At 41.5% G+C, this 14,476-nt stretch overlaps 1 protein-coding gene across 1 annotated transcript in view; it reads left to right on the top strand.

The window, feature by feature from the left end:
• Positions 1 to 14,476, top strand: part of PPIP5K1 (diphosphoinositol pentakisphosphate kinase 1) — a 201,687-nt gene that overhangs the window by 99,568 nt on the left and 87,643 nt on the right. Inside the window, 5 exon segments of the mRNA XM_033919568.1 lie at positions 914 to 1,096; positions 3,350 to 3,491; positions 5,188 to 5,411; positions 8,062 to 8,189; positions 14,046 to 14,160. Coding sequence (XP_033775459.1) covers positions 914 to 1,096; positions 3,350 to 3,491; positions 5,188 to 5,411; positions 8,062 to 8,189; positions 14,046 to 14,160 — 792 coding nt within the window.

The following is a 14,476-nucleotide window of genomic DNA, read 5'->3' as shown; positions in this document are numbered from 1 at the left end:
CTCACCGAAGGGATTTCGAGGTTTTATGACCCGAACATTCCTTTTGGGTAAGAAAACAATATTACACTGTTGGATAACATCAGATCCGCCGACAGTATCACTCTGGAGAATCTTGATGCTTCGTCAAGCATCAATGGAGCGATTATCCTTGACTTCATTGGATACCCCCACAGGACGAACATTTAGTTCTATTTGGGAACCTTTCTGGTTAACACTGACTCATAAAGCTCGAAGTAACCTATTGAACCCGTAATAATTGAACTGATGGAGGATGGAATCTTGTTCGTTTAGGAGGTTGGGGGGGGGGGAAGAGGGCAGGGAGGGGGAGGAGGGGGACTCTACTTGTTTGGAATGATATTTACTGTTAACTTTGTTAAAACCAATAAACATATTTCAACATAAAAGAAAAGCCTAAATCTACACATCTATTCTAGCACCTGTTAATGTAACGGGCTAAAAAACTAGTCTACTATAATGTTTTCCCCCCATTTTTAAATTTGTAATACACTTTGAAATATTGACAATGCATGCGCATCAAATTTTAACAAAAACTTGAATAGCTTATTTCAAGTCCACAAGATGGCCGGATTATTTGAGGGCCTTGGTTTGTGTTTTGGGTAGAACATAGTTAAACTCAGAGGTTTTTTGGGGTTTTTTTTTTTTTTTTGAAGCCTTGAGTATACTGTATATTTTGTTAGGAGTTTAGGAAGGAACACTTTCTCTTTCAAGGAACACGCCCTCTGATGGTACTAGGAGTCTCTTCTGTCTTCTCTTTCAGTGTGCCTCTGTACAATTCAAATAAAAACTACTAATTATAAAGGAGGTTCTGGCTCTTGTAATAAATTGCTGTTTGTCTATGTTTGACAAAGAGGTTCTTTTTATTATTTTTGATAACTCTTTTTAACCTTTGAAGGGTCTCCTTGCTCTGGAAGGGGAACTGACCCCAATCCTGGTGCAGATGGTAAAAAGTGCAAATATGAACGGTCTGTTGGACAGTGACAGTGACTCTCTCAGTAACTGTCAGCAGAGGGTAAAAGCACGTCTCCATGAGATCATGCAAACGGATAGAGATTTTGCTGAGGAGGACAACGAGAAGGTAATATTAATTTCTTTAGCAGCTTTCTTCAGACAATACACAGAGTCAGTATTTTCACTAGTGCAGATTGTCTACTGAAAAGGAATGAGCTAAGTCTAAATAAATATTATATTTATTTCCTTGTTGCACCTACACTTCTCCCTCCGTATCCACGAGGGTTAGGGGCAGAGCCGGCCCGCGAATATTAAAAAAACCGTGAATAATATTCAGGCCGGTTCTGCCCCCTAACCCCCGCTTCCCCCCGGCTATTTTAAGCCCTGTAAGCTCCCCCCCCTTAAGCCTTACCTGGTGGTCTAGTGGGTTTTCGGGGCAGGAGCGATCGTCCCACGCTTCTGCCCTGTGCAGATCGCTCACAGAAAATGGCCGCCTTGAGCTCCCGTAGTCTCCCGAGCCATTTCCTGTGAGCGATCTGCACGGGCCAGAAGTGTGGGACGATCGCTCCTGCCCCGAAAACCTGCTAGACCACCAGGTAAAGCTTAAGAGGGGGCTTACAGGGCTTAAAATAGCCCCCAAAATTAAAATGGGTTTTTGGGTTTAAAACCGCGAATAACCGAATCCGCGGATGCTTTATGTTCTGTTAAATTTTGCTGTAACACATATATGATCTATTTGTTTCTATATCAAACCTCATAAAATATACTCCAAACTGTGTAACAACAGTGGAGGCAATGGACATCTTCGCACCTTAATGGGAATGGACAGTAATGTGACTTGTCTGCCTTATTTTCATTTTGTTGAGGGGGTTTTCGTTATTGGATGTATTGTTATAGTTCAGTCTTATATTGAATGCTGTCACTGATCGACAGACCAACGAATCCCACAAGCTGCCTGATGTTAGATATCTTAGTTGGGGGAAGCAGTACCAGATTAGTATCTTAAGAATAAAAAGATTTTTATCAGCCTCATTTATCCTTTTTATTAAGCCCAACAGCGTGAGTCAGCACGGTAAATGCTCCAATGCCCATAGAAATTGAAAATGCATTTGCTGGAAAGCACTCGGCTGCATGGCTTAGTAAAAAGGGATCTATGTATAGTATGTTGCATTCTTATACTGCGATGTATGTTATTATGCATAGTTTGATGTATTTTTATGATGCATTCTGTTGTATAGTACTTATGAATTACTGTAAACTGCTTTGGGAGGTCATTTGTATGGTACTAGAAAGGCAGCATAGAAGTTTGGAATAGAAATAGAAGTCCTAGCCATGTGTTTTGCTGATTTAGTGATGACCACAGGCGTAAATTTAAGCACATTTGCTCATATCTCTCTTGCCTTATAATAATTTCTGAAGAAATAGCTATAATTTCCTTTTATTTTGTGAATAGAGAGGTCTTTACCAACTTGCTGTAGTGATAGATTCCTAATATTTATGGACACTTCTGTTCCAGGGCAGTAATCACCCTTTATACGAGGTCTGTTCAAAAAGTTCCAGGACGGTTTGACTTGTGCTCCAACAAGAAGTTCTTTTGAGATGCAATAGGCGGCGTTGAGTAGCTTGAAACCTCACGAGTAACCTTCTTTTTTTCCGTTTGTTGATATCTGTTTTGTCTCCAAGCTAAAGCAGTTTTTGTGAAAATATGTTTTCATGATCGTCTATTTCTCATCATGTATGACCACCATGAGCAGCACTATAGGGTGAAGCTCTGTTTTAAATTGGGTAAGACCACTACAGAAACTTATGAAACGTTGAAAGTGGCTTAGGGGGAACATGTTTTGAATGTGTTAAACTTAAAATTCACAAATTTTTGCACAAATTCTTCTCCAGCCACCTTACTCTTCTGACTTTGGCCCCTGCTGACTTCTTGTTTCCTAAACTTAAATCCACGCTGAAAGGAAAGCGATTCAACGCCATTGAAGACAAAAAAGCCAAATTCAACGCAGCAACTTTTGGCGATTACTGGAGATGCGTTTAAGGACTCTTTTCAGAAGTGGGATAAGTGTATGCCTAGGGAAGAGGACCCAATGAAATAAGTTGTAAGATTGTTTAAGAAATTTTTATATAATCAGTCCTGGAACGTTTTGAACAGACCTCGTATATATTAAGAGGTCCTGATGAAGAGCAAGCCAACAGCAGTCTGGTTCACTGCCATTTTTAGAAGAAGGATACTATAACATATATATCGTCCCTACAGTGGGATGCAAATCAGAAGGGAAAAGAGGGTTTGTAATAGTTTTAACAGCCAATTGAATTAGGTAATAAATCCTGTTTTACTGGTTCTGTTGGGTTTGTTTTGGTTTTTGTATTTTTACAGCTGGCTCCCACAAGCAGTTCCTCTGTGCTCAATTCCATGACACACATCAAAAATCCAGTCAAGATCTGTGACTTGGTGTATTCCCTGATACAGAACCTCACCTCACAAATTCAGAAAATGCTGGAAGACCCCAAATCAGCAGGTGGACACTACCATTTACATCACTTTCTCAGCTCAGTTAATGCTTTTGAGGTCTGACCCAGGCTGCTTTCATTAGTGTTGCCATATTTCTAAACTGAAGGGTCATTCACTTTGGAAGCTAATATCGTTTTGGTTGCTAATTCAAGCCTCCTTTTACAAAGCATTTTAGCACGGGCCGGTGCGATACCTGCCTTGAAGCCGCTTTGTGAAAGGGAGCCTTAGTGTTTAGGAAATAGTTCAAAATTCAGAATTAAATAAAGCAGAACACGTTTTGGTACAGAATATAGCTCTTTCAGACTTTTTAAAAGAACTTTAATATGTTGTATGTTTTCAAATTCTAGGAAACTCTTATCTATAATTTAAATGTCTAAAATAGACCATTAAGGATTAACTGCATCTCTGAAAAAACAAACAGACAGCCGATCTGCAAAATCTGTAAGATCCAGTCCGAACTAGAGGTCTGCACGGGAACGGGGATCGCGGGAGTCCCGGGGATCCTGTGGGAATCCCCCCTAACCCACGGGGACCCCCCACTGGCACACGGGACTCCCACGGGGATGGAAGGCTTTGAAGCAGGGTTCATCCATATAATATAATGGACACGTCAGCCTTAGTAAAAGAGGGGGTTTATAAGTTAATTACCTGAACAGAAAACAAAAAAAGGGTTCCACCAAAGAGATTCCACAAGGAAAACAGCAGCGCAAACACAAAAGAAACTGTGGAATTGATGATCCTGTCAGAAGGAATTGCTGCTTTTTATGGGGACGGGCGGGGATGGGTGGGGACAGAGAAGATCCTGATGGGGGCGGGTGGGGATGGAGAGGATCCTGGCGGGGACGGGTGGGATTTCTGTCCCCGCGCAACTCTCTAGTCCGAACTTAAACACAGCAGATGACCATGATGGAAATATAAACAGTATTTATTAAAGCACTTCTTAACCCGACATGACCATGTTTCATCCCCCCACCCCAAACCTTGGGGCTGCATCAAGGACTGAATTACACTAGAAAGTGCTAATCCAAGAGCTCATTTATCTGGCAGTTGCAAGTTGTTGCCAGTCCGATCTAGAGCACAGCATACTATGTAGGAGATCAAGGGGGGGGGGGGCGAAACATGGCCATGTTGGGCTAATAGGAGTGTTTTGATAAATATTGTTTATATTTTCATCATGGTGATCCGCTGTGTTTTTTGTTTGGACTGGATTTAACTGTTCTGCCCTCCCCTGAGAGAATGGTATAGAAGATTGAATAAATAAATATAGACAACCCCCTGATATTCAGCGCTATTTTAACTGGCCAGGATCAGCTGCTGGCTGGTTAGTCAATGCAAGTTAGCCGATTATCTCCACTAAATATGTTTCAAATGAATAAGGATCTTAAATAATTGTTGTGAATATCTTGAAAATCAAATGTAGTAGAAGGTGTTGGTTACATTTAGACGTTCCTGCTTTACTTTCTTCTGATAGGCTTTGTGAACGCTTTCACTAGATTGGGGGCAGGTCTGCCTTCTCAGTATTGGCCTTGGAGAATCCGTGTTTTCATATAGGAAATGAGAGTTCAGTCTTAGGCTTTAACCTCATCCTGTTCCACTAATGTCTGGAAAGGGGAATCCATCTTTGTGTGCTGTCTTTTAGTTCTACTTGAAAAAGAAGGCTATAACTTCTCTATTTAGATCTGATTTTTGTGCATATTCCTCAGATCTTCAGCTGTACCACAGTGAGACCCTGGAGCTGATGCTGCAGCGCTGGACCAAACTAGAGCGGGATTTCCGCATGAAGAATGGGCACTACGACATCAGCAAGATTCCAGATATCTACGATTGTGTGAAATATGATGTTCAGCACAACAGTTCACTGAAGCTGGAGGGCACGGTTGAACTCTTGAAGCTTTCCAAAGCACTGGCAGATATTATAATCCCTCAGGTAAACCCTACAGGATATTAAAGTGCCTTAACCAAAAATAGAACGAGACCTTCAGCTCCTTTAATAACGTACAGAATGCTCCTGATTTCAGTCATCAGTCCCATATAGGTAAAAAAAAAAATGGTAATTAGTATGGAATAGCAAAGGTTCATGTTTTTGAAAATGGATGTTCAGTGCTAGAGGCCTGCACAAGAACAAGCTTATTTCTTTCGAGGTTTGACATGATACATGCTGTCACCGTTCCTGTCTCCTGCTCGGCACCAAATATTTAAAGTGCTGTGTCAGGGGTACAGTGTAGCTCCTTTTTTTGTAGTTTTTTTGGGGGGGTTATCATAGTGTGGCATGCATTTTATGCAAAAAGGATATTGTACTTTATGGAAATTACATACCATTAGATCTTATTTTGAAGGTACAAGGAGATCAGACATGTTCACAGTGATGGGACCACAATGGTGGAACGCCCTCCCTCAATACATTAGAACTGAAAAAGACATCGCAACATTTAAAAAACTTTTAAAAACTGATTATTTATCGATGCTTTTAATATCTGAAATCTTTACATGCTTCAGAGATGCTTTTAACTGTGCTTTGGATTATAGCCCCTTACCTCTTGTTTTTTTCCTTTTTCTACCAAATTTAAGATTGTAACTTTTAATTTTTCCCTTCCCACCTCATGTTCGTAACAAAAATCATATGCACGAATACAGGATGTCCGGTGCTATACTCGGAGAGAGCCCCCAGGAAAGAGACTTGGGAGTACTGGTCGACAAGTAAATGAAGCCATTCGCGCAATGTGTGGCGGTGGCAAAAAGGGCAAACAGAATCCTAGGAATGATTAAGAAGGGGATCACAAATAGATCTGAAAAGGTTATCATGCTTATATATCGGGCCATGGTACGCCCCCCCCCCACCTGGAATACGGCGTCCAACACTTGTCGCCGTACATGAAAAAGGACATAGTACTACTCGAAAGAGTCCAGAGAAGAGCAATGAAAACTGGGGGAGTTGTCGTACAACGAGAGGCTAGAGAAACTGGGCCTCTTCTCCCTTGAAAAAAGGAGACTGAGAGGGGACATGATCGAAACATTCAAGATATTGAAGGAAATAGACTTAGTAGAGAAAGAGAGATTGTTCACCCTCTCCAAAGTGAAGAGAACGAGAGGGTACTCGCTAAAGTTAGAAGGGAAAAGATTCCGTACAAACGTAAGGAAGTTTTCTTCACTAAGAGAGTGGTAGAAACTTGGAACGCTCTTCCAGAGGCTGTTATAGGGGAAAGCACCTTTCAGGGACTCAAGACAAGGTTGGATAAGTTCCTACTGGAATAGAACATACACAAGAAAGGCTAGACTCAAATAGGGCACTGGTCTTTGACCTAAGAGCTGCCGCTTGAGCAGACTGCTGAGCACGAAGGACCACTGGTCTGACCCAGCAGCGGCAAATCTTATGTTCTTACGTTCTAGGTGATCTTTAAATTGGGATGTTTATATTATAAAGTCACCTTTGGAGCTGCTCCGTTATATCTTGCCGACAGGTTCCTCATAGTGTCATACAAGAATAGAAGAAAATCTCATTCCCTCTTTGTATTTCTGGCAGCTAAGGGCTGTAAAAGTAAGAAATATCACGAGCGCACTCTTTCATATGATAAAGGTTTCTGTCCACTGCTACTTTAATCCAGCTCTTATGAACATTTTAGAAAACTATTGAAAACCTTTCTGTTTTCCAAATTTGTGACTAATTAGATCCTTTGCATTCTTCACATTATAACATGTATTTTCTTAATATAATTTTTTGTTAACCGCATCGAACTCATGGTTATGTGGTATAAAAATTTGCTATTATATTATGTTATTTTGTCACCCTTCAAGTTACGTTCTTCCAGTATCCATCCTTTTTTCTTCCCAGACACCATTCTTTCTCCATCTTACTCATCACAAGTGACTGCATGCTCATCTCTGTCTGTTAACACATCTGGCAGTGAAATATTATGTAGGGAAGGGAAGATATTTGTAATTTTTGGCTTCCAGAAGTTATTATTTATGAGTATTTGCACAAGCACTTTATGACACCAGCTGCTTATTAAATGACCATCGGAGAAGCAGTAACCACTACAAAGATAAGTTTATTTTACAGTAATTGGATGTTGGATTGTTATATGGTGGTACAGACATTAATAGTGCCATGATGGTCTGATGGCAACTGTGGTTGTGTGTCTTTACACTAGAACACTAAGGTTGTGGGTCTGAGCACTATTTAAATTATTAATTAATTCTTTTAAATTGTGATATGAATATTGTTATTTAAGTTGTTATCACAATTGAAAAAAAAAATATATGTCCCTATATTTATTTATTTAACGTAAAAATATTGTTGCCATAATATAGTAATATTAAATATTTGCAATGCACAGTACCAGCTTCAGGTTTATTCAGAGATTCTGCTTAGATAACACATGAAATAGCATTGAACTGGTAAAAGGCATAAGCATTTATATAACACCACTACTTCTGATTTTTATTGATCTTTATATGGGGAATGCCACTAGCTATTATGATTTCAAGATTATGAGTCTATCTAGCTTCAAGTTATTGTCTAGACTTGGTTTTACAGAGCATCTACCCCTTATTCTCTTCATCTTATCATCCCAATACAGGAATATGGAATTAAGAAGGAGGAGAAACTAGAGATTGCTGTGGGATTCTGTCTCCCACTTGTCAAGAAGATCCAGTTGGACCTGCAAAGAACTCATGAGGATGAGTCTGTAAACAAGCTCCACCCTCTGTAAGACCTTTGTGTAATGCAATGAGCACGTTGGTCCTGTCTTAGATTTTTTTTTTCCATGACCCCCTCCCTTTCCTGCTCCATATTTCTGTCAGGGTAGGAAGACACTGGGCCGGATTCAGGAAAATGGCACCATTTACAAGTTAAATTTGTTCTCAGCTCTGTTCTGTAAAGGGCGTTCTGGGCTAAATGTTCTTTATAGAATAAAGCTTTAGCATGCAGTCCAGTGCCCAACTTTGGGCGTGAGCACTTATACCACCTGAAACCTGGTATAAATCCTGACACGCAACTTGGGCATGCAGTCCCAAATTCTATAATGCTTTGTATAATTCTTTGAAATGCCCCTGACCTGCTCATGCCTCTTTTAGCTGTACCCCCTTTCAGGTTGCGCATGAGAGGGTTTGGGTGAGGATCTTTATAGAATTGCACACAGCCAGCTCCACACAAATGTCATCAAGCAAGTGGGTCTTCTAGATTACCTAGATAAAGGTGCAACCATCAATGCAAACTGAAGCAGCAACTGATCTCCAAATATCGAGGCAAGCTTCCAAATCCAAATTAGAGCTAATTAATGTCAATAATTAATTTTTAACATCAATAATTGATTTTTAACAGCCAATTATTGATTGCTAGCCACTTAACTAATTTATTTGCAGAATTGTACCCAAATCTGGACGCTATGGGACTCATAATCGAAACTTAAATACCTCTAAAAACCTGCCCAAGTTGGCACTTAGACGACCTGTCTTTTAGATCATCCAAGTGCAGATAATTGAAACAGCTTTTTAGATGTATCCAGGGACTTTTAAGGCCTCTGAATCCCACTGTGCACCCATAGCTGAAAGGGGTGGTTTTGGAGTAGTGGTTAAGGCAGGATGTGGGCCGTCCTAGACTTAGTTATCCTGCAAGGATAATCAAACGTTTAATGAGACTGCCTAGGTGGAACTTATACGTTGTGAGTTAAATGATGTAAAGACAGGTGTAAGTGCCCAAATGGTATCCAAAGTGATTAGATAACCACTGCAGGGACAAAGTAAAGAGACCCCCCCTCCATGTTCACTGACCCCGTTGCACCCCCACAAAGTTCAGAATAAAAACGTATATCCTGCCTCCGGAACATTAGCACCTGACATAGGAAAGCCTATTAGAGCTGCTCAGAGGTGGCTTAAGTAATCCTGGGGTGGTGGGGGGTGGGCTAGTGAACCATAGAGAAGAGGACCCAGGCCCACAAGCCTCTCTAACCATTATATTCATGGTCAAAAATGTGAGCCCATCAAAACCCCACTCTATTGCCATATATGTGCCACCTGCAGCCATAAGGGCTATTGGGGCTGTAAACAGGTGGATATAGTGGGTTTTGGGGCTGTTTTAGGGGGCTCATCATAACTTATAAGGGAGTTCTGGTGAAATGTTTATGCCACCCTTTTTGTGTAAGGTGTCACGTCTGGGTGGCCAGTCCATCACAATGCTGTCCCCTTCCACGTTCAAATGGTCTTGTTCTGGACGTTTCAGACTTGGATGAATTTTTAGTCGAGAATTCCTGGACGTATAGATAGACGATTTCCCCCCCCCCCAAAAAAAAATGTAGACATGCTTTTCGAGAATGGACATTTTGCTGCTGCCAACTTTGAGTGACTAGCACCCTATGTCCAAATCGGATTCAGATGCTTCTTTTGATTATGCCCTCCACGTATAGAATCCATGAGACTGTTTCAGAAAGATTGTCATCATAAGACCCTGACATACTGTTATCAAAATCTTAGTATGCATTCTGAAAACCTTCTGCTTTCTCTAGCTGTCTTTTTAAATTTACTTTATTTCTTGTATTGCCTTATTTTAGGTCAGCACTGTCTTATATCGTACATATTGTTGCACTATCACAAATCTCAAATCTGCTTGGAAGACGATACCGATATCTTCCTGTTGCTCTAATAATGATGCTCATGAAAATAGATACCAAAATTGATTTGAGAGTTGAGTGTCTAAATTGGTCCTCTGAAAACTTATTAGGTCTTTATCCTAGGACAAGAAGGCAGCATATTCTCACATGAGGGTGACGTCATCCATAGAGCACACTATGGACATTGCTAAAGTGTACTGTCACTGTAAGCTTTAACAAAGTTTAGAGACTAGAGAATGACACAGGGAAAAAATCTGTCCCTATCCCCGTAAACTCTGTCCAATGCGAGTTCGGTCCCTGTCCCATCCCTATGAGCTCAGTCCCCATCCCCCACCCCAAACCCATGAACTCAGTCCCCGTCCCTTCCCCGCAAACCGTCTGATCCCATCCGCACAAGCCTCGAATAGTTATGATTTTATATTGAATTAATTTTACTAAAGTATAAAAAGAAACAATATTCTGTACAGTTATCATTTTATAAATACAAATAATACAGAGCAAGGATCAGCAAAACCCCTGTCTCCCCACCCTTCCTCTTAACAAATATCCCCTCCACTATCGAGAAAATTGAATAAGCCAAATTACTACAGAATACTACACAGAAAAATCATGCTAACAATACAATCACACATGACAGGAATAGTGTTAGGAGAGTGCGACTAGGGCAACTTGCCCCCTGATCAGAGAGAGCCCTAAGCCATCTAGAAGCTAAAGAAGCACAGCATGGGCTTTGCGGTCTCAGTTATGTCTAACACTAGCTCTAGCAGGATACATATTTCAAATCTGATATATTCTAATCACAAAATAGAAAATAAAATTATTTTCTACTTTTTGTTGTCTCGTCATTTTATTCTTCAAATCATGTTGGTCTCAGGCGCAAGTCTCTGTTTTATTTTGTCGTCTCTTAACTCGCTTGCCAGGGTCTCCTGACCATTTGACATTTCTTCTTTATCCATGCTCACCATCCATCTTCTATCTCTGTGTATGTATTGTTCTCAATGTTCAGCATCTCCCTTCTCTATGTTTCCTATATGTCCCGTTCTAGTATTTCCCCTGTGCCCAGCTCCCTGCTTTCATCATCTCACCATTCTATGATCCCATCTCCTGTGTACAGTATATCCCTATGCCCCCCTGTCCAGCATCTTCCTTCTGCATTCTTATTCTCCCCCATATCTAGCAATCTTCTCTCTGTGTCCATATACCCTTCCATGTCTACCATTACTCCTCTGTATCTGTATACCACCCCCATTCCCATTCCACCAGCATTCCCCTTTTTTCCCTGTTTCTATGCTCCCATCCATGTCCACCATCTTCTCTTTTTTTGTATATCTCCCTGTGTCCAGCTTCTCCCCTCTCTTACTCACTTATACCAATGTGTCTCTCACACTCTCTCTTTCCTCCCTCCCTCCACTGTGTTCAATATTTCACTCACTCTTCCTTCATCCTCTTGGTTCTGCTTTTCTCTTTCTCTCTCTCTTCCTCCCTGCAGGTCCTGCCAGTGCAGCGCTCTCCCTTCCCTTCAGCTCTAGCTGGTCCAGCAGTACAAGAAACCCTCCCCCCTTCACGGGTGCAGCAGCAACCCCCCCCCCACATGTCCATCAGCCTCCCTCCCTCCCTATTGTGGGTCCCACAGCCCCCCTCCCTTGATTGCTCCAGATCACAGGTCAAAACTGGCAGGGGGAAAAAAACCCTGTGACTCCCCTGGGTCGGCCCCTTTGTGCTTCCCGCTCCAGCCCTATCAGCCTCTTAAAAGCTTCATGGATGGAGAGGCAACATTGCAGGTTTGCTCTGGGAACCTTCTTCTTGCCAGCTCTCTCCTTCCGATGTAACTGGGCCGACCCAGGGGATTGAACTTCAAGCACTGATTTGTGACCTACCTTATACACTGTTTCATCACGACAAGTTGGTCTTCAGAACTCATCCTAAATTCCTTCCAAAAGTCGTCACAGAATTTCACCTTAATCAATCCATTGTGCTACCTGTTTTTTTTTCCCAAAGCCTCATTCTCATCCTGTGGAAACAGCTCTTCTCACATTAGACTGTAAATGTGCCTTGCTTATTATTTACAAAGGACTAAAAGTCACACAGGTCTTTACCTCAACTGTTCATTTCTTTCGATCCTAACAGATTAGGAGTGCCTGTAACCAAATAAACTAGTTCCACATGGTTAGTGGCCTGCATTTCCTTTTTATGCTCAGACTGGGCTGCTGCTCAAGGGATGTGTTACAACACACAATGTCCGAGCTATGGCAGCAGCTATGGCAGCTTTTTGCTTTCCATTCTCATTGAGGATATTTGCAAAGCAGCTACTTGGTCCTCAGTTCACGCATTTACATTTCACTACTGTCTGGAAAATGATTCCAGACAAGATGGTTGGTTTGGCCAAGCAATGCTACAGAATTAATTTTCTTCTAGAAGGCCAACTCTCCCTCCATCCCATTGTATTCAGCTAGAGAATCCCACATGTGATAATATGCTGCCTGCTTGTCCTAGGATAAAGCACAGTTACTTACTGTAACAGGTGTTATCCGAGGACAGCAAGCAGATATTTTCACATCCCTTCTTCCTTCCCTGGTTGGCTTTTTAGCTTGCTTACAGAACTAAGGAACTGTGAGCCAACGGGCAGGAAGGCACTCGTGCGTGCATAGTGCAAGCAGTCTCGAAACTTCGCTAAAACTTAAAGTGGCAGTACAGTTTAGCACATGTGAGAATATCTACCTGCTGTCCCTGGATAACACCTGCTACGGTAAGTAGCTGTGCCTTCTCAGACTATACCATCTTATAAATACTCTTAAATTGAAATGTTTAGAAGACTTGCTGAGCATCAGGGCAGGATTAATCCTTTGGTAAGCCCTAGGCAAACATGCCCATTGGGCTCCCCATAATACATTTCAATAAACAGAACTGAAAAAAATACATTTCAAAAGTCCTACAATGGAGCCCTCTTGGTTCTCACTGCAGAGAACGACACAGCTGCTGGCTGCCTCCTCTGTTGCCTGGAGAACAATGTCAAGGGGGGTGCACTGCTCTGGTCTCCCCCTAGCAAACCACTCTTTCTACAACTTTCTTACCAAGGCTTTGGAAGCAATTGAGAGCCCCCCTTAAACAATGGCACCCTAGACACATGTCTAGTTTGCCTGTTCATTAATCCTGCCCTTCTAAGCACTGACTGACCTGTTAAATCATATCCTTTTGTTTTAGCTTAGAACTGACAGACAGATGGACAGATTATGTTCCTCATGAGAGCCTGGTTTCCATCCTCTATGAGCAACAAACTCACAAACTATACCCGCACACAGTTTGAACCGTGGGTCACCTTAGTACTGCAAAACAAACCATGGTCTGTACCCGTTTTATGAACCATATTTCACCACAGTCTGAACCCACTGTGTGAAGCATGCTTCACCTCAGTATTAGGAGAGAGACCCACAACCTTAGACACTGTATGAATCATGGTTCACTCTAGCAATGAGAAAGGGTTCCTTGTTAGGTTTGATTAGAAGGTTTGATTAGAAGGAAAGCCTTTTGCAGCTATTTGGGGCTATGGACCCACAGAGACTTTGAAGATTGATGAACAAGGTATCCTCCTGACTTAAGAGGCCAGTTAGTGACGTTTAACAGACGTTTAAATCTGCAAAACTCAAGACCATTTAAGGAGCCATTCTCCATTCTGTATGGCCTTTTATTATGTACATGCTCTCTGGAAATAGGCTGCTAATTAAAATTTAGTGTGCACAAAAAATGTGTTAACATTGCTTATAGAGTCTCTGTCTTTATATGAGGGGACCAGTCTACAACAGGGAATCCTTTCTCTTTACAGGCTTTGTGCTCTCGGTAGTGAATGTGTAGCCCATCTTTTGAATGGTGAAAGTGATAGCTCAACTAGGTATTCAGTTGCCTGTTCATGGCATTTACTTGCCCTCAAGTACAGTCATTGATATGGGGTTTTTGTTTAGGTATTCAAGAGGAGTTCTTTCCCCAGGACGGCATGTACGGACAAGGTTGTACTTCACCAGTGAGAGCCATGTTCACTCCTTGCTCAGCATATTCCGTTTTGGAGGGCTCCTGGATGTAAGTGTGATCTTTAGTTTCAAAAAAAATTTTCTTCTCTTGTGGTGGCAATTGTGTCAAAGTTGGTTAGAGTCTAAAGATGAGAAGGCCATCAAATCCTCACAACATAGGGGAGATACCATCTGACCGAATCCACATGGGAAAAAAAGCCTCTCCAGCTCAGAAAAGATTTGCAAGACTTTCAATCTCTCAATGTTATATGGTATATTCTCAGACTTTTTTCCACTGGAGTTGGTAAGAAGCACTTGGCTCTCCTTTTGTGAGAATTTTTTCTTTCTGCAAAGTATTCATTGTCTGCTACAGGCCTTTTACTTTT

Source organism: Geotrypetes seraphini, chromosome 14 (assembly GCF_902459505.1).
Source record: "Geotrypetes seraphini chromosome 14, aGeoSer1.1, whole genome shotgun sequence".
NCBI lineage: Eukaryota > Metazoa > Chordata > Amphibia > Gymnophiona > Dermophiidae > Geotrypetes > Geotrypetes seraphini.
The sequence above is the reverse complement of the archived record's forward strand: the minus strand, read 5'-3'. Positions and strand labels throughout refer to the sequence as shown.